Source organism: Vicugna pacos, chromosome 4 (genome assembly GCF_048564905.1).
Source record: "Vicugna pacos chromosome 4, VicPac4, whole genome shotgun sequence".
Lineage (NCBI taxonomy): Eukaryota > Metazoa > Chordata > Mammalia > Artiodactyla > Camelidae > Vicugna > Vicugna pacos.
Window position 1 is genome coordinate 76789249 of NC_132990.1, and position 19422 is coordinate 76808670.

General features: G+C 58.2%; 1 protein-coding gene across 4 annotated transcripts; it reads left to right on the plus strand.

Moving 5' to 3' along the window:
• Window positions 1–201: 201 nt before the first annotated feature.
• Window positions 202–14595, plus strand: GTF3C5 (general transcription factor IIIC subunit 5). Of its 4 annotated transcripts, XM_006216591.4 has the most exons (11): window positions 203–655; window positions 2250–2469; window positions 3815–4013; window positions 7826–8021; window positions 9159–9263; window positions 10303–10417; window positions 10868–10948; window positions 11067–11164; window positions 12302–12384; window positions 13037–13179; window positions 13910–14595. In XM_006216591.4, the coding sequence occupies exons 1-11, from the start codon at window positions 503–505 to the stop codon at window positions 14065–14067; spliced, it is 1551 nt and encodes a 516-aa protein (XP_006216653.2). In that variant the 5' UTR covers window positions 203–502; the 3' UTR covers window positions 14068–14595. The 4 variants fall into 4 exon arrangements, with proteins under 4 accessions (XP_072816479.1, XP_006216653.2, XP_072816480.1 ...); XM_072960378.1 differs by lacking the exon at window positions 2250–2469 and having other exon boundaries at window positions 202–655; window positions 7855–8021; XM_072960379.1 differs by lacking the exon at window positions 2250–2469 and having other exon boundaries at window positions 523–655.
• The last annotated feature ends 4827 nt before the right edge of the window (window positions 14596–19422 follow it).

Sequence of the window (19422 nt, forward strand, 5' to 3'; positions counted from 1 at the left end):
AAGTCTTTCTTTGTCTCGCCCCCGGGCTGTCATTGGGTGGAATCCGAGAAAGAGGCGGGAACCTGGCCTAGTCCTGGTTCGTTATTGGCTAAACCTATGGAGGGGGTGGACGCTGGAGGGGCTCCTCCCGACTCTTCGTTGGCTAAAAAAACTCTGCTTGGCCCTCGGGTTCTCATTGGCTAAAGTCGAGGACCGGGCGGTGTCTTACAAACAACCCGGTCCCTCTCAGGTTGGTGGGAGAGACAGGTCCTTCCCCGCCCCTCGGGCTCTAACCCGCATCATTTTAAACACAAAGTTAAGGACCGGCGGGTGTACCCTGAAGTCTTGGGACCTCTCCATGGGCGTTTGTTCCTAGAGGCCTTCGGGCCTCGCAAAACTCAGGGATTTAGAGAGACCCGAGCAGGGAAGGACCCCGGAACGATTCCTTCGCGGAACCATTGAGGCTAGGCCTTTGGGAACGCGTGGAGGGACAGGCTGCGGCGGCCCCACCAGACGGGCCGGGATGGCGGCGGGGGTGGCCGGCGCGGGGACAGGGGTCGCGGTGCCCCTGGAGCTGCCGCGCGAGCGGCGCATGGTGTGTGTGGAGTACCCGGGCGTGGTGCGCGACGTGTCCAAGATGATGCAGACCTTGGGCGGCGAGGAAAGCGTCTCCCGGGTGAGGAGCGAGGAGCCTCCGGGGACCGGGGGAAGGACTGAGTCGGGGGACGACGCCGGAGGGGCGGGATGTGTGGTTTCCTTGGCAAGAAACTGAGCCTGAGGCAGGCTCGGGCGGCCATGGGCGGGGTTTGCTTCTGAGTTCGCCGGGCGCGGACCGTTTTCCCCGGGAGCTGAGGGGAAAGGTCTGCAGAGGAGATCCAAGGAGGGGAATGTCTTTTCCATCCCATCCTCGGATGAGCCGCAGCTTCCGCATCCCTGTCTTGAACGCAGCTCAGCTGCAGCCCCCCCCCCCCCCCCGGATGTGCTGGGCTGCCACATCCTCATTTCGCTGAGGCAGAAAGCTGGGGCAGAAACCTGAGGAATGGGTAGATGAAGAACCATTGACCTGCGTGAGAGGAGGGCTAAGGATTATGTTATTAGGGTTGAAGGTGGTAATAGCTAACAACTTACTCTGTTCCAGGCACAGTTCTAGGTGCTTTTACTTACTTACATTCAGTCCTCATTAGAACCCTGCCAGGTAGAAACTGTCAGTGTCCTAATTTTTGCAAAGAAACCAAGGCAATGTGTTTACGCGGCAAATAGTGGGGCTGGGATGGATTCTTACCTTATACAAAGCTCTATGTGTAAGTGCATTACATGCATCAGACCTTGAAGTGTCTCCTTTAGAGAGCCCTTCTCTGCCTGCCCTCAGTAAAGTGGCTGCTAGCAGTTAATATCTACCGACTCAACCTGCTAATTCCAGTCTGAAATTATGTTTTAATGTGTTTATTGTCTGTCTAGGATCCTTGGCTCTGAGGCTGTAAACTCCATGAGAGCAGGACCTTGTCTCTTTCATTCACTCCCTTAGTTCTAACATCTATAATACTTGTCAAATGCAAGATTGAATTTTCACAACATTTTCTAGTGAGTTAGGTAACATTATTATTCCCATTTTTCAGATAAAGACACAGGAAGAAAGATTGGATCAAATAAGTTCCTACATGGTACAGTGGGGATTTGAACTCATGCTCGCCTCCCTCTGAAATCTTAACTCTGCCTCCTCATCCTTTATGGATGTTAAAAACCGTGAACTTGTCATTAAGCACAAGATGCCTGCCGAGACCCAGTCAGTCATGCTTTATCCTTTTATCCTGACTTACTTTACTGCGGCATTGACAGGACCCTCCCACTAACCCTGGGGATGTCAGCCCCCCAGTTTTAGTGTGAGCCCTTTGGCAAGAGACTGGTCATTCATTCATTCCATGCCTGTTTCTGGTGCACCTCCTCTGGGCCTGGCTCACTTCTGGGATCATTCCCACCCTAACAGTCTATAGACCTGTGTTTCATGCAAAGGGATTCCTAAGTCTTGGGTTTGAAAAATGATTCTTGGAGGGTGGGTATAGCTCAGTGGTTGAGCGCATGCTTAGCATGCATGAGGTCCTGGGTTCCATCCTCAGTAACTCCATTAAAAAAAACAAATGAATCTTTTGGGAATTAAAAGCTGAGAATGAAACACGAGCCTCTGGCCCTGGCCACCTGGGTTCCCATTGGGATTTTGTTGAGAGGGGAGCAGTTTCCTGCTGCCTGCTTAGCTGGTCACTGCTTCACCACAGATCTATACTGACCCTACCAAGAGGCTGGAGCTGTACTTCCGGCCCAAGGACCCCTACTGCCACCCGGTGTGTGCCAACCGCTTTGGTTCCAGCAGCCTGCTGCTCCGGGTCAGGAGGAAGACGAGGCAGCGGAGGGGGGCCCCAGGGCTTGAGGCTCACCCCGAGGTCACAGTCGACGTGGAGGTCCTTGGCATTGTCTCCACCGTTTACAAATTTCAAGGTAACTGCAAAGTGCAGTTCTTCCTGCACTGAGTTATTTCAGGGCGTGTGTCCCTCATACCTGCAGGAGTGTGTGGGCCATTCACACCCTGCTGTGGGTAGGGGACGAGGGGGTGGCATAGTGCAGGCCCCATCCAGGAGGCAGACTCTCCTCCCTCCAGCCAGCAGCTCCCTGCAGTCTGTGGGCTCATTGTTGCCTGGCTTTCTGCATTCTTTAGGGAACTGGAGTTCTCTGAGAAATCTTGTTTTTAAAGCCATTATTTGGGGCCAAATAAAACTAGTCAGCAGGCCTCTACTTTTCAGCCCCCGGTGTTTGGGAACCTTCTTGGTCTTGATGGCTGCTGGTCTTGCCTTCCCTCTAAAGCCTTCCAAGATGACTTCCCTTGGGATCTCATGTCCTGTGAACTCTCAGTGGACTGAATATCTCCTGTGGGGTCCTCACCTGAGTTTGCCGCCCCCAGGGAACTCCTGTGAGGAGGCAGTAGGCGTGGGATGAGGAAGGGGAGTCAGAAAGAACATGGGCTTGGGCGTGGTGCCTGCGCCAGCTCTGCGAGTCTCTCTGGGCAGGTAGCTTGGCTGCCCTCAGCCTCGGCCTCCTTGTCTGGGCGGCCGGAGCCCTGAGTTCCTTAAAGCCTTGGGGAGATTCGGGGAGATTCAGGGAGATAATGCCTGTTTAAGGGCCGGTTCCCACACACTGGAGGCACTCGGCAGGTTACTAACAAGCCTTCAGAAGGTCTGTAGTTGCAGCTGCAGTTCTTGAGATAGACTCTGAAGAGGCTAAAGACTCAGAGAGGAAGGAGGGGATAGAAAGCGTAAGGAAACCAAGACGGCCTGGGATCCCACGTGTTGGGCCTTTTGAATGTCGGTCATTCTGGCCGTCATTCTGGTATCCGCCGAGAGGGCTGTCCTTCCCAGGATGAGGCTTTCCAAGTGATCGTGTTTTCTCTCTCTGACGGAGCCAGCATCTCCCCTTCCATGTGTGTCCCTGGGCCAGCAGCATCGGCCTCACCTGGGAGCTTGTTAGAAATGCAGCGTCTCAGAATCTGTATTCAGCAAGATCCTGGGTGAGTCACGTGCGCCTAACATTTTGAGGCACACAAGTCTAGACTTCATCATCACATGTCATGTAACCCCCTGCCTCCAAAATACTTATCCGAGTGACTTGCAGTGCATTGGGCTGAGTTCACAGGAGCGACTCGCAGGGGTGGTTTTGGCTCCTGCCACCGCTGCCCAGCAGCCTCCCCCATGGGGCTGGCTCAGGACCCTCGAGAAGGTGTGGGTGTCGGTGCGTGGCCACTGCCACGCCTGGGCAGGTGTGATAGGGTGTCTGTCCCGTCTCTTTCCAGGAATGTCCGACTTCCAGTACCTGGCTGTGCACACGGACGCAGGCGGCGGGCACATGTCCATGTATGACAAGGTTCTCATGCTCAAGCCTGAGAAGGAGACTTTTTTCCACCAGGAGCTGCCCCTCTACATCCCCCCACCCATCTTCTCCAGGCTGGACACCCCAGTGGACTACTTCTATCGACCAGAGACACAGCACCGGTAGGTACTCCCAGCTCCCTGCAGCATTGGGGTTCAGAGCCAGGGCCCTGCGGTCAGAGGGCTCGACTCTGCCACTCATGGGGCAGGTGGCCAGGGTGGCTGGCTTCACTCAGGCCCATGGCCCCAGCGCCTCCAGCGGCAGAGTAGCCAGTGATGAGGGACCCTGATGAGAAGTGTCAGGAACAAGCCCTGGTCCCTGTGCCCCACCCGGAGGCCTTGCTCAGAGCTGTCCCCACACCACGGAGCGTGAATCAGGATGTCACCTTTGAACGTGAAGACCCAGCCCCGAAAGCGTGTACCTTGAGGTGCGGAGAGACAGACCCCCGCACTGAAAGGGCACCAGGAGGGAGGCCGGCTCTTTTGGAGAGCAGCCTGGCGGGGTCTGTTACAGTTTCATAGGCTCCTCCCTGTTGGCCTAGCAGTGCTGCCTGTAGAAGCCTATCCCACAGCGACGATCAGAGCTCAGAAACACACTTGGCACATTTCCTGGTTGTTATGGGCAGCAGCAGGAAGCTGAGAGGGCCTGGTGTGGGAGAGCCCAGGTGAGCTGGGGCCTGTGTTCGGGTGCTGGCATGCAATCCCGAGTGAGCCTGGACCTCCCGTGCCAGCCTCCCGCCTGTAACGGGGCTGGTGATAACAGTGCCGCTTCCCTGTGCTGTCGGGGGGCTAAAGGACTGCCGTTTTCTGAAATACTTATGACAGTGAGTGCCTGGCGGAGTCCGACAAGTAAGTGATCGGCCCACTAATGGCCTGTTCGTGCCCAGGAAGACCGCACAGCCTGCAGGAGAGCAGGCTCCGTGGGCTGACGCAGCATGCGTCCAGAGAACCTTGCTCTAGTAGGTGTTCAGGCAGAGTCTGTGGCATAAAAATAAATTGGGGGGTGATTCTAGAAGCCTAGAAAAATTTGGAAGATTGGGCCCAGAATAGTTGTCTCTGGAGGGGTGGGAGGACGAGAACCTTCTCTCTCCTCCCTAAATACTTCCATTCACGGGGACTGACCGCCCATCAGGGCCCAGGCTGCCCTTGGAGCTGGCATCAGCGGGAACACGTCAGGGGAGGCTCTGTGCTGGGCCGGGGGTTCGGAGCCGGATGGAGCCTGAGTGAAGGGTGAGCGGACGGTGGGGCCTGTGCACAGATGTGTGCCTTGAAGGCTGTAAGAGAGGAGTGGGCGGTAATGGGCAGTGAGTGGGGGGGTTAGGGCCCTGGGAGGAGCTGACCTTTGAAACAGGCCTCTTGATGACAGAGCCGGGCAGGTGAAGACCCAGGGAGAACAATCCAGACACGGGGTAGGGGTTGGCACAGGAACAGTCGGGGGCATTGCCTGCAAAGCAGAGCAAGCCAAGAGCGTGGTGGGGTGGGGTCCCGTAGGCCGCAGTACGGTGCTTAGATTCTGTCCTAAAGAGAAAGATGTACTGTTCTTTCCCTTTGAAAACATATTATGGGGAGTTCCACAGGTGGAGAGTTGTCTGATGCACCCTCACCTGCAGCACCGGCTTCAGTGATCAGCAGCCTTCTGCCGCCTGCTCCCTGCCCCGCCCCCCCCCCCCCCAGCATCACAGCTCATCCTCCAGAAACAAGTCAGTGTGGGTCTCTAACAGGGAAGGACTTTTTTTTTAACTTCACCAGAGTACTATTATCGTAAGGAGCAAATGCGACAATGTTCTTTAATGTCACCCAGGACTAGTCCTTGTTCCATTTTCCATTTGTCTCAAAAGTGACTCAGGAGCCAGACCAGGGCCGTGCGGGTGGCTTTGGTTGACGTCTCTCAGGCCTGTTGGGTCCATAAAGTTCCCCCGCCCCACTCTGTGATTGCAGGAGACAGAGAAAGTCGAACGGTGCCGAAGCGTGTAGCTAGAGAGAAGCGGGTCACACCGCCCCCCCGCCAGAAACTAGCGTGCTGAGTGAGAGTTTGCTGTGCCTGTATTATCTGCGGTACGGGAGTTTTAAGCAGGGGGAGATACAGTCTGTTTTTTAAATTTACATATTTATGAAATATTTTGACTTTTTGCCCCACGAGCATTTTACTTTTACAGTCAGAAATAAACAGAAATGTGTACAAGAAGGAACTAGAGCCCCCCACCCTGGATCCGCATTGCTGGCCTGGCACTGGATGGCAGCGTCTGAGTCAGTCTGTCCTGCGGGGCCAGCAGACAGCTGTCCCCCAGCTTCTGGGAGGGGATGAGGGCAGAGGGCCAGCTGCCCTTGACCCAGAGGCCCTGTTTTCCTCCCACGTGGTCTGTCGATTTTCCAGCACATGGAAAGAACCTGCCGTTTCTCCCAAGGCTGCTATTGATTTTTCTGCTCTGCTGGCCTTGCTGGGGCCCCGAGGGCTGGCGGGGAGGAGGCTGGCCTAATGGGGGTCCCTCCTCCTCAGGCCAGTTGGTGGGGAGGAGGGCCAGTGGAGGCCGCCGGCTCCCTCCTGCTCCTGCTCCTGCTCCTGGTTTGGAGCCGCCAGGATCTCTCCTTGGGTGTCTGGGGCTTCAGGAGGTGTCTTTGAAAACAGGATAGTGTTGCTGTTCAGGGTGGTTTCCAGTGGTGTCATGTGTTTTGTTTTGTGTTTTTAATTGAAGTAGAGTTGATTTATAGTGTTGTGTCAGTTTCTGGTGTACAGCAGTGTCACTTATACATATACATGTATATTCTTTTTCAGATTCTTTTCTATTATAGGCTATTATAAGATACTGAATATAGTTCCCTGGGCTCTACAGTAGGACCTCGCTGTTTATCTTTTTTATATATAGTTGTGTATATCTACAAATCGCAAGCAAATGGAGTCACGTTTAAAAAAAAGGCACAGATTTGCAATGGTCTGTACTCATGTAGAAAATTAAGGTAAAATGGAACACGTTTAAAAGGTGGTGATCACCTCAGTGTTGTCATATGACATCCAGGACATACTCTGAAATATCCCTCAGAGTGGCTGAGCGGGTCCGGGGTGCAGTCTGGATGACGTGAAATCAGCCACGTGACAGTGATTGTTAAAGCTGGCGGTGGGCTTTGGGGGCTCCTCATCCTGTTCCCCCGCTCTAGCGTAGGGGCGGCGTTCCTGACATCCCTCCTCAGAGGTGGGCGCTCTGAGACCCCAGGGCTCGTCTCCCTGCATGCTCTGTGCTCACGTGGAGGGAGACCTGCTTGTGGCAGAGCCCATTTTAACCTCTGTGCTGTGGGACGAGACCATTCAGTAGCCTCTGTCCCTCCTTTCCTTGGTGACGTCGAGATGCTCCCAGGCCGGAGACTCAGGCTCTGGCAGGCGTGGCAGGACGGTGGTTGGCGGCCCCCAGCCTCCCTGGCTCAAGTCCCAGCTCCGTTCCCTTGAGCTCTGCTCTCGTTGGGTTTCCAAGCCCTGTGGCCTCAGTGACTTCATGGGAAAATGGATCCTTCCCCCATAGGATAGTTTTCAGGGTCAAGCAAGTGAGCTGTAGACATCATTAAGTACCGCTGTTGTCTGACAGCTGATCCCCGTGTCCTATGTGTCTGTGCCCCACCTGACTTCCCCATCCCCGCCTGATGGGCATTTAGGTTGTTTCCAGCTTTTCACTGGCTGGACTTGAGCAGTTGTGAGGGCACCAACCTCACGACAGGAGCCCTTCCCTGCTCCCCAGCGTCTGGGACCTTTTGGCCTTGCTGGGCCTCAGAGCCGCCGCCGCTTCTCCCAGAGACCGGCCTGGGAACTCAGGCCCCTGCCCTCAGCGGCTGGCGCTGAGGTCCTCTCCTCACCCAGATTGCAGGGAAAAGCACACGAGCGTGGGCCGCCGGTGTCCGGCCAGGCCCGCGCCTGGCGCTGCTGCCCCAGACGCGCTCTCTGCCCCCAGGGAAGGCTACAACAACCCCCCCATCTCAGGCGAGAACCTCATCGGCCTGAGCCGGGCCCGGCGCCCCCACAACGCCATCTTCGTCAACTTCGAGGAGGACGAGGTGCCTGCGCAGCCGCTGGACGCTGCGGTCCAGACGTGGAGGAGGGTCTGCACCAACCCCATCGACCGGAAGGTGGAGGAGGAGCTGCGGAAGGTGCGCCCCGCCCCCGCCCCGCCCCCCTGCGCGGGCCCCTCCCGTTTCCCAGCCGGCGCCTCGGTGTGGTTCTGCTCTCACTCTGCTGCACTGCCCTTTCTTTAAACTCAGGCATCAACACTTGGGAACTGTGCACCTCCTGTCACGTCTGAAGTGATGCCAGTATTAAGCCCTGCCTCCCCAAGGTTGAAAGTGCTTCTTAGAACTCTTAAGGGTCTCTTTGGGGTGGGTAAACCTTGTCCAGATGTGACTTCAGGATGCGCTCTGAGACCCGGAAGCTTTTATTCATCCAGTCGCTGGTTGCAACATACCAGACAGGGCACCTGCTGCGCGCCAGGCCCGGCGCTTCCCCTGCCTTAGAGTCCGAGTGGACGTGCGGCCCTGGGAGGAGGCAGCCTTCCACCTTGCCCACTGGCTCTCAGGTTCTAGAAGACACAGTCCAGGGGCCTCTGTTCCTTGCGTCCCCACAGGTGGGGACAGCAGGTCTCAGGCCACATCACTGCTGGCTGATGCCTCTTCCCCTGTTGAAGTTGACTAACCCTGGCAGGGGTGGGACAAGGCGCTGTCATTTCTTAAAGAGACTGTGTGGACACTTTGTTGTGTTTCTAGCAGTCATTAGGTCGGTGGGTGATGGGGGCCACTCTCCGAGGCCCCTCATTGTCCTCTGGTCACAGCCCAATCCCCCACCTGGTCAGGGTCCTTCCCACCCTGGCCCTTTGTGGTCCAGACCCCAGCCTTTGGCAGCCCTCCCCTAGGCTGGGCCGTCCCCTGCGGCCTCCATGGCGTCCCAGCTCAGGCCTCTGCCCTCTAGGCTGGTGCCGCTCAGGATCCCTGAGCTCTGGCATGTCCCCCTCATGGCCCTGTTCTGGGTTGTCTGCCTCCCCGGCTGCCCTTTGAGCTGCACGAGGACAGGGACGGTGTCCCTCAAGGTCATTTCAGGACCCTCAGGCCCTGCAACTGCACTTGAAACGTGCTGGGCGCACAGCACACGCTTCTGAGGGAGGTGCTAAGCGCTCAGCCCCTGCTCTCTGCTGCCTCCTCGCGGAAGGCCCTCTGGGGGCCAGACCACGCAGGGAGCCTGGGGCAGGCGGGCCAGAGGCTGCTTGTGCTCATCTCAGCCCCTGCCTTGACCCCCAGCTGTTTGAAATCCGACCCATCTGGTCACGTAACGCCGTCAAGGCCAACATCAGCGTCCACCCTGACAAGCTCAAGGTCTTGCTGCCCTTCATGGCCTATTACATGGTGAGTGTCCGCCCACCACCCACCTTGGCTCCCCCTGGGGTTCTGGTCCCTGATGTGACCGCTCAGAGTCGCAGCAAGAGCAGGCGGCCCTGTCCCAGCCGCACGGGCTTGTTGCAGCCCCTACAGAGGCCTCCTCGGTAGCACGCCTGGCCGTCCTGGGATTGTGGCATTGAGGAGTGGTCGCATGACTTGTAAGTGAAGGAATTGTACGTTTTAAGTGACTTTGTATTAAGGACTTTCTAAGGACCAGGCACTGGGCTGAGTGCTGTGTGTTTCCTGTCCTGTCTTCCTCCGGCGGGGATGGAGAAGCCTGGCTCAGGGCAGTGACTCGATGTGTCAGGGTCCTGCGGCCAGCAAGTGGCTGAGCCGCCCGGGGGCCCCGGCCTGTGTGGCTGCAGAGCCTGAGCCCCTGACGTCGGTGCCACTCCGCCTTCACTCAGTCTGCCTGGGTTGAGTGGGGTTCAGTGGGGCAGGTGCACCGTGGACTCGGTCCTGGAGGGCATGGAGATTCCCACAGGTGCTATGAGGAGGAGCCCCGTGTGGTCCCCACCATCCCCAAGGGTCCCATGTGGAGCACTGGGGGGGCAAGTGCAAGACATGACCGTGACAGTGATGGCGGGGGTGGGGTGCACGAGGACACCTCCCTCCTGTGCTCAGAGCCGCCATCTGCCGTTCAGTGTTGGCTTCCTAGACAAGGGCTTCGGGAGTACTGTTCCGGGACCTTACGTCCGTCCATCAGTACACTAATGACATTTTTTGAGCTCTTGCTCTCTGCCCAGCCCTGTGGTGAGGGCTCCGGGGCAGCATCTCATTTAATCCGCACAAAAACACCATCTGACAGGTGGACCATGCCTTGAAAAGGCCAAGGGACCTACCCGAGGTGATGGAGCCACACTTGGCCGAGCTGGGGTGGGGTTCCAGAGCCGCGTCCTCACCTCTTGGACTGTCCCGCTGCCCCACCTGGATGCACCACTGTGGCCCGCGTCTCTGGGGGGCCGGGGATCGGCCCCACTCGCACTCCCACCCTTTCTGTCTCCAGATCACTGGCCCCTGGAGAAGCCTGTGGATTCGATATGGGTACGACCCCCGAAAACACCCAGGCGCCAAGATCTATCAAGTCCTTGACTTCCGGATCCGCTGTGGCATAAAATACGGTAAACGTGACTAGTGCCTTTGCTCCTGTCTTTCTCTCTTCGTCTCTTTCTGTGTCTAGCATTTTCTTCTGCAATGAGAGTATATCCATATGGAGAGGATGAAGAGCCTTTCCCCTTTGGTGAGACTGTTGTGGGCAGAATAGCATAGGGATGAGGACCAGAGCTCGAGTCCTGGCTCCAGCGTGGACCCTCTGGCGGCTGAACCGCAGTCCCCATTCGGGTATTCCGGTTACTTGTGGCTTCTGCGGTGCGGGCCGGGCCTCCAGTGAGTGTCCAGTGTCCAGCCTGCCCTGGGCCCCTGGCACATAGAGCTCCAGAACGCGGGGGGCCTGGAGTCCCCCTCTCAGGAACCGCCCCCGGGACACCCGCGTGCGTCTGTAGTGCAGACCAGTGCTGTTTGCCAGAGGGGGCGGCGCGCCCACCCGCCTGACGCGCCTCCCTCTCCATCAGGCTACGCCTCCAGCGACATGCCTGTCAAAGCCAAGCGCAGCGCCTACAACTACAGCCTCCCCATCACCGTCAAAAAGACGCGTGAGTGCCCGAGGCTCGCCCTGCTCCCTAGGGAGGGGGTGGGCGGCAGGAGGGCAGGGCGGGGGGCTGGGGAGAAACACCCCGTATATTCCAAAGCACTGCTGTTGTCCCCTCGCAGCCAGCCAGCTTGTCACCATGCACGACCTCAAGCAGGGCCTGGGTCCCTCGGGGACACCCAGTACACGGAAGTTGACCTCCAACAAGTACAAGCTCAAGGTGGGTGTCCCTGAGCTGGCTGCTGGGTGACAGTGAAGGGGACAGGGAGAGGCGGCTTCTGCCCGGGCAGGCCAGGCACCCACAGCGCGCTCTCCAGGCCCCATGTGTGACGGCGGGAGGAGCCCTGACGGAGGTGGCTCTGCCCTCTCAGTGCCTTTGCACAACTCCCAGCTTCCAGGACAGCCTCCAAAAACAGAGTCAGAACTCGGTGTGAACCACCCAGGGCAGTGGGGGTTATGGACCACCTGGGCGGGTCTCGGGGAGGGATCTTTGACATCAACAGCCCCAAGTGGTGCCCTCCGTGAGCCAGGCCCTGAGGTCCTATGTGGCTGCTGCAGGGCTGGTCAGAATCGGGCACCGGGAGCGTGAAGCCCGAACAGACCATCTGAACCTGGGCTGTGAGCTGGGTCCAGGGTGTGGAGTTTACGGGCCCAGGGCCCCACCCTCACGGGCTCATGCTTTCGTTGACACAATGGCCCAGCAGAGGTGGCGATTTCCAAAGGCCTCTCCCATGCTTGGGCTGGCCTGAGCTGCTCTGGTCCAGGGCAGGGGTCGGGGGAGGCCGCGCAGGGCACGTCCCCCGCCCTGGAACCACCTGCCTCGTAGAGGGGGCGGGGCGGCGTCTTGTGCCCTCTGTCTCTTCAGTGCAGCCGGCTGGATCCTCACCTGAGCGACCGTCCTCCTCAAGGGCTCTCGTTTTAGGCCACTATCCCCACCTCTGGGACTTGGTGCCTAGGTGGGGAAGGAAGAAAGCAAGCAGTAAAGCCCGCTTCGTGTCTTAGGGGTGGACACACAGGGCCATGTAAGATGACCAATTAGTAGAAGTTGGCGGGCAGTGAGGAGGGCTGGCTTTACAGGAATGCCTGGAGGCAGAGCCTGGCCTCAGGCTGGAGGGACACCCGCCAACCGTGAGTGGCTGGCCGGCTCGTGGTTCCGGGGGCCGTGGGCCACCCCTCGACGACCCCTGGGGGTCAGAGCTTGTTTTCCCCACGCCTGCTCCCGGCCTTTGGCCTGACCGCCCCGCCTGAATCCGAGGAGGCAAGCCGGGCCTGCTGGAGCCTGGGACTAGGACTGGGAGCCACCTCGTGGGGGCGAGGAGGTCCCCAGCACCTTCCCGTGTCTCCGCTCCTTTCCCAGGACTCGGTCTACGTCTTCCGGGAGGGGGCCCTGCCGCCCTATCGACAGATGTTCTACCAGTTATGCGACTTGCACGTGGACGAGTACGTCCCGAGGCGCCTGCCACGCCCAGGAGGGACCGTGGGGCGCGGGTCAGGGAAGAGGAACTGCCCGGGGACCAGAACGCTTCCTGTGGCTCTTCCGTTTCGCGTCAGCCGTCGTCTTAGCGAGAAGGCTGACTGCCTGGGAGTTAAGGCCGCCGGGAGATCCCTCTGCCAGGGCGTGCGGCCCCCGGAGCGGGTCCAGGGTGCCAGGGTGTCCTGTGTGCACCGCAGGCGGTGCTGGGCTGTGGTCTCTGCTCTCCTCCTCTGTCTCCCACGTGGGGGTTCCCAGTCCCCAGGGCTGGCCGGAATTCCAGGAACCTTTAGTCCAGTTGTTCTCAGTGATGTTTAAAAACTGGGGATGGGATGCTGGGAGTGGGTAGGGATGAGAGCAGGTTAAACACAGCCTGGAATCTGGTGGGAGCTCTGAACTCTCACCAGAGACGTGGGCACGCGCCCGCTTTGTGTGCCATGTGGGGGTCAGGGACCCCCTGTCCAAGGGCCCCGGCGGGGGATGTGCCACTTTCACGGGCGTGCTTCCTGACCATACTCACCCCCCGAGCGGGCCCTCTAAGCATGACCCTACCTCTGCCACAACCCTCACTGGCCTCTGTGAGCAGAGGCCCCGCCCTGGGACTGGGTGTCCTGCCCCCAGGTTGCAGAAGATCATTCGCCGCAATGACGGGGCTGAGAACTCCTGCACGGAGCGGGATGGCTGGTGCCTCCCCAAGACCAGTGACGACCTGCGGGACGCCATGTCCCTCATGATCCGCCAGACCATCCGCTCCAAGAGGCCTGGTGAGAGCCGCTCGGAGTGATGGGACGCCCCCCGTCCCTTGGGCCCCACTCGGAATGGAGCAAGTGTCCCTCGTGGCCCCAGGTGGGGCTGGAACAGGGCGCTGCCAGCCAGGGCCGCCCCCACACCCGATATCCTCTGGCCATATGTGGGCACGGGGCACCTGTCCTTCCCCTGGGAGCCTGAGTCCTGTTGCCCTGCGCTGCCTGCCCCTCCCCGGGTGTGAGGAAGGGGAGTGAGCCCTCGCTGGGCTGTGCGCCTGATGGGGCAGGGGGAGGGTAGGCAAAAGGGCCCCTCTCAGGGTCCCGCCTAGGCTCGGGCAGGGGGTGGTCCCAGACCCATCAACCCCCACGGAGCTGACGGGAGCAGGGGTCTCAGCCTCCTTTAGGACGCAGTCCCCCGAGAGTCTGGTCCATAAAAGGCCTCCCACGGCATCCCGTGCACACCCGGGGAGTCCACTGGGCCCGTGCAGCCACCCAAGGCTCCTTCAGGAGGTGATTTTCAAAGCCACTGGCTCCAGTGTCCCCTGAAGTGCTTGTTAGACTGCAGGGTCCCAGGTCCCCCAGACGGCCGTGCTCCCCAAAGCAGCTTCTGCACAGATCGAATTCAGATGCCCGTAACTAGACAGGCGCTCAGGAGCCTGCCTGGGGGCGGGGCTGGCTCTGGTGAGACTGGTCTGGGGGCCACCCAGGAGCCTACGTTGGGAGACACGGCTTTGTCTTTTGGCGCCAGCTCTGTTCTCCAGCCCGACCAAGGCTGACGGCGGGAAGGAGCAGCTGACCGGCGAATCTGGGGAAGAGGAGGAGGATGAGGAGGAGGAGGAGGAGGACTTCAAGCCGTCGGAGGGGAGTGAGAATGAGATGGAGACAGAGATTCTGGACTACGTGTGATGCAGCCCTGGGCCCGAGGCTGGGCCTCCCTGACCAGGCCAGAGTTGTGTCTGACCTGATGAGGGGGCCAGGACGAGCCCGGGCTCCCCACGCTGCCTGCGGGGGCTGGAACGGCGGCCCCTCTGAGGAAAGCTGGGATCCCAGCAGGCGGGGGCAGCTAACCTTGTCCTTCCTGGGACCTGCTGCTCACGGCTGCCCGCTGGCCCTGGGTGCTTGGGGACATCCGCGAAGGTGGCGCCCTGGCTTCTCACAGCCCCGAGCCAGCCCAGTGTCCAGTGGGCTGAGCCGGCGCCCAGCACCTCCCTCTGGCTGAGACCAGCTGGAGCTGGAGGTGGAGATGGTGCGGTAGGGCAGGGGCTGGTTTCGGCTGGGCCTCACGACCGAAGGCAAGTACGGATGGGGCTGGAAGCCTGGTCCACGGCCACAGGTGACCAAAGAGCCTCCTTGGATTCAGACCCCATCCATTTGGTGTAGCCTGACAGAGGGCAGGCCCAGCGGGAACTGTCATTAAATACGTTTTCCCAAGGAGTCTTGGTGTCTCAGTGCGGGTGTTGGAGCCAGAGGGGGTGTCCTCTTGCCTTGGGGCTTGGGCTCCGGCCAGACATCATTGGTTCCTTCAGTTGTTCATTCAGTGACCTCATGCTGGGTGACACTGGGATGACTGAGAACAGGCCTGCTAGGCCAGGTGAGAGCAGCCAGAAGGAACTCCAGCCTTGCAGTGTCCGACAGCCGCATGCTCATCCCTTCCTGTTCCAGATGGATGTGTTCTTGAGAGGTTCCTGGGAAACAGACCTGTCTTCTTCAGCTGCCCAGTGTGAAACCAGAGGCCACACGGGTCCCTGGTGGGCTGAGCCACCCTTCCTGGGGGAGCGCTCCCCTCCCCCTGCTGGGCAGGTGCTCGCAGTCCTGCAGGGCAGCCAGAGCCAAAGATGAACCCATCACTCCCTTCCTCAGCCAACAGACTGGGCCACCTCATGTGACCACAGGTTCCAAAGTCAGTGGACGCCCCATCCTGCCCATCAGGCTCCTGGGAAGCCCTCCCACGACAGATCCCAGTGGCTCACAGTTGGCCTGAAGTGGCCGGTCCTGGGAACCTACCTTCTATAGTCAGCCCCCCTCCATGTGCTGCTCCCTGCTGCTGGGGACAGGGCATACCCAGCTGCTCCCCACTCCCTCACCTCTGTCATCGTTTCCCTCAGAGGCCGCTGGTCTCTGCTGGTGGATCTCAGCTGGGGCAGTCCACCTTCCCTGAGCCGTGCCACTGACCTCGAGCCTCAGAGGGAGAGCGTCTAGGTTCTGGTCCCCTCTCCCGGAAGCCGCTGTGGTCCCTACGCAAACCTGAGAAGGGCTTTCCTGGGACAGGGACACTCCCTCTGCAGCCAAGCCCTCCCTTACCCGGAGTGCGCCTTCTCTGTGCCAACCTGGAGGGGCCACCCGAGGTCTGCCCACGTTCTTACAGAGTGTGAAGTGGGTCCCCACGTAGAAACCTAAGTGCCTACACCCCCTCCCTTAGAACATTTTAAGGGAAAATTGCAGGTAGACACAGAAGTGCTAACTTACTGCTGAGCCCCCAGCCACTCACCCTGGGGCTTCGCCAGTTACCTGCTGCCGAGCTTGCCGCTTGCCTCCCCCGTGGCTTTACCTTTGTTCCACCCTCGTGCTTTGCTGGAACCGTTCTCAGGAAAACGTGCATCTCTAACACATCAGGACTTTTTGTTTAAAAAACACAATAATGCTGCAATCACACCTAATAAACAGCAGTTCAGCTCGAACGCGCCCGTCAGCCTGGGAGGCACGGGCGTGTGCTGGGTCCCTTTAGTGACATGAGCGTTGCCGGCAGGGCCAGGTGGTGTCACCCTCATCCCCTGGCCTTGTTTACGGTGCTGTAACGTGGCCAGTGGTGACCAGGGGGACACTTTTTAGCTTCATAATGAACTCAGGTTTGTTTCAGTCAATCTCGGTCTTGCTTTTTGATGCCCAGTGTATCTCACCTCTGGCCTGAGAGCAGCCCCAGGTTGGCTCCCTGTCCTTCGACACACCCTCTGGTGTTCCCAGCCTTCCTGCTTCTGGCCACCGTGATGGCCCAGCCTCCCCCACTGCGTCTCCTGTCTCAGACCCAGCCTAGTTGCCCCCCAGGGGGCCCCTTTCCTTGGTGTGGAAGTGGTGTTTAGAGACCCCAATCTGGGCAGCAGCGGGGGCTCGTTGCTCCTGGGTTTCCTTTACCTCTAGGGCTTTGGACTACACAGCGCTAAGAAACAGGCATTTTTTTATTTCAAAGAAAAAATAAAATAATTTGTTATAAAAATAAATTATAAATTATGAGTTCATGCAGATATTTCCCAATTGAAATACTTGTTTCTTTTTCCACCGATGCTAAAAATCTTATACCACTAGCATAATTACTTTTTCTCCTACCAGTATAATAGATCGTATAATAAATCACCAAGTATACGATTATTTAAACAAATGATAAACTATATAAAGCAATACATGATAAAAAATAATAAGACCCCTGGAGATCATTTAGGATTGCTTTGCCCTTTCTTTTTCCTTAGGATAAATCCTGCTTGGACATACAGTCCTGCCTCCAAGTCACTGGAAGGAACTGTTTTCACGGAGGCTAGAACATCTCCTGATAAATGACCTAAAGTGGATGTTCTCTGCCTGAAAACAAATTTTAAATGTTCCTTTTGAGCACCTTGTAAATAGTAAAATTCGTAGACCCTGATATTAATTGTGCTATGAACCTATCATAGGTAGTCTCCCTGAGCAAAGGTATCAGTGAGGAAGTTCAGAGAGGTAAAGACACCGGTTCGGGTCACACAGCTATCGAGTGCGTCTCTGATTTGCAGCGTCTGCCTTGGATGACGTTGACACAGGTGCATTTGCCTTTCGTAGAAAATGCTCCAGCCCAGAAAGAAACATTTTCAAAATGTATTTGCCTAAGGTCCATGTGCCATTAAATCAATCGGGTTAGTTTTCTGTTTTGTCAATTATATCAATTCAGAACGTTGGTCATTCCAGCCTAGACTTTTTGGAAGGTCATAGATGCTCCAAGCATCCAGTGATAACCGTAGCATTTCTCTGAAGAAAAACATGCCTACCCACACACACGGGCATCCAGTTCCAGGGGCATCGAGGCCCCCATGATCTGTCCTGAAACTTCCTCACAGGTCCGCAGACCAGGACTCAAAGCTCCCGGTTCGGACGTTTGGATTAAATTTTCTCCACCACGTTACCACAGTGCAGCTGAAATGTCACAGCCACGACTAGTTTTGTCTGATTTTCCCAGGTTTCTTTTGTGAGAACCAGGGAGTCAGAAGATTGCCTGAGAGAGGAACAGCAGCAGCGAGGCCACAGCGCAGCAAATGCCACACCGTCCACGCCCGGGGGACCGAGGTGGCCGAGGCACACAGACCACCCCTCCGCTGGGCTGGGGTCCCAGGGTTTGGAGGAGATCTGTAAGAGGAAACCCAGAGCCGGGCAGTAGTTAAAGCAGTAAGAACAGTTTATTCAGGATTATTGCAATAAGGGGAGAGAGACTTCAGCACAGAGCAGAGCTCAAGCCCAAATACAGCACGGGCAAGTGGGAGTTCATAGCCACAGAGCAGGGTGAGTCCGTGGATGGAAACTTACTGGGAGGGAGCATCACGGGTGAGGGGGCTTCTGGCGAGACTGACCTAGCGGGATTCTTGCTGACGGCAGGCCAGGGTGGTCAGAAGCACCTGGGGGACGGCGGAGGGCGGGGAACCCAATCAGACATTGCAGGGGCTCAGGTATGGATGGTGGGGGATACTGGTTAAACCAAACTGGCAAGATTCTTGCTAAAACTGGACAATGCAGAGCTGGAAAAGAGTCCGGAGAGCCTGAGTAGAGTTTGGTCAAGGAAAGAGTCTTTGTCAGGCCTCAGACGTCGGCCAAAGCTTTCCTGGCTGAGATTAACATCCCAAAAGTCAGATCTCTAAAGCAGGGCCAACCAGTGGACGCACTGGGCAGACGCAGCCAGGAGCCCAGCCGTGAGCCTTCCTTCTAGGCTCTTCCGGGCCTTTCGGGACGCGCTCCTCAGGTGTTTGCTAATCCCCTGCTCTGTGCAGGACCTGGTGGGCCCTTGCTGTTCTATAAAGAAGTAGCCACCTCCTATTATTGAGATTCAGGAAAAAACCCTCTCCCCTGCCTCCCCTCCAGCCCCCCACCCACCTCCTTCCTTTCCTCCTTTACTGTAAAGAAAACTGCACACAGGGCCCCCTCCCCCACAGTCAGAATCACTTCCTTCAGAGCAGACGCTCAGAACTGGAGGAGCTGGGCAGAGCCGTGAGTCAGCAGGAGTGCTTCCTCGTCACTGACAGCACCCCTCGAATCCTTTGTGCCCCAGTCCCCACACCCGCCAGCTGAAGCCGTGCCCATCCGGCAGGCCCCCTTTTTCCCAGCGTCCTGACTTCTCCCTCCTACCAGAAGCCACCCCCCCTCCCTACCTTTCCTGCCCTCTCTCTATCCACTCTGCATCACAACAGATGTGGGCGCTGGAAACAGTAACAGGTAGACTGGCAGACAGGTGTCTATCTGTAGGTCCCTGTGGGTCTTGGTGATGGTCACAGGCCTGTGGCCCCAGGGTCTTCACTTAGGCCATTTCTGTGGCCAGAAAGCCCAGCTGTTCCTTTTCCTCGGGAAGCCCTCAGGGCTGGGCTTGAGCCTCCCGTCCTCCCATCCCAGGGCTGTCCCGGTGACGGTGAGGTCTCCCCACACTCAGGGCAGGACAGCCTCCTGATGCTCAGGTCCCCGCCTCCCACCTCAAACTGCATGACCAGTGCGCCCTCAGTACCGAGGGGCAGCACATTGGCCACCCAGCAGCACCCAGCCCTTTCTGCCCTGGAAGTCACGTGCCCAGTCCCCTGTAAACCCCATCTGCTGAGCTGCAGGCAGGGCACAGGGAGGAAGCACACCCACTTCCCCAAGGTTGAAACGAAGCCCTTGTGCCGGTGTCAGAATGCAGGGCACTGGGCACCCAGCCCTTGCAGCTCCCCCACCCCGTGCCACCTGCCTCTGCTCCCAGGTAGGCAGTCACCTGCACAGGTACACTGTGGGCAGCAGGGCACCTGGGAGCAGCCGGCCCTGGGAAGGAAAGACCATCCCTGCACGTGTGTGTGTGTCTGCACGTGACCTTGGCCAAGCCTGAGCCCGGCTGGAAACAGCAGCTGTCTTCTGGCCTCGGTTACACCACCTGGAGTGCGGCCAGCCTGGAGGAAGGGGCAGAGGTTAGGAGGAGGGGGAAGAGACCCTCCGCAGGCAGCTGCCAACCCGGGCTCCCGGCTGGCTCTGGCCCCATAAATTCCCGCAGGCCAAGAGGGAGGGCCACAT

Excerpts from the sequence above, each read along its gene's own strand:
- GTF3C5 (XM_006216591.4), top strand. The coding sequence starts at position 503 with ATGGCGGCGGGGGTGGCCGGCGCGGGGACAGGGGTCGCGGTGCCCCTG. Across the intron at positions 4,014-7,825 it reads CGACCAGAGACACAGCACCG|GGAAGGCTACAACAACCCCC; the intron begins GTAGGTACTCCC and ends CTCTGCCCCCAG. Across the intron at positions 9,264-10,302 it reads CCTTCATGGCCTATTACATG|ATCACTGGCCCCTGGAGAAG; the intron begins GTGAGTGTCCGC and ends TTCTGTCTCCAG.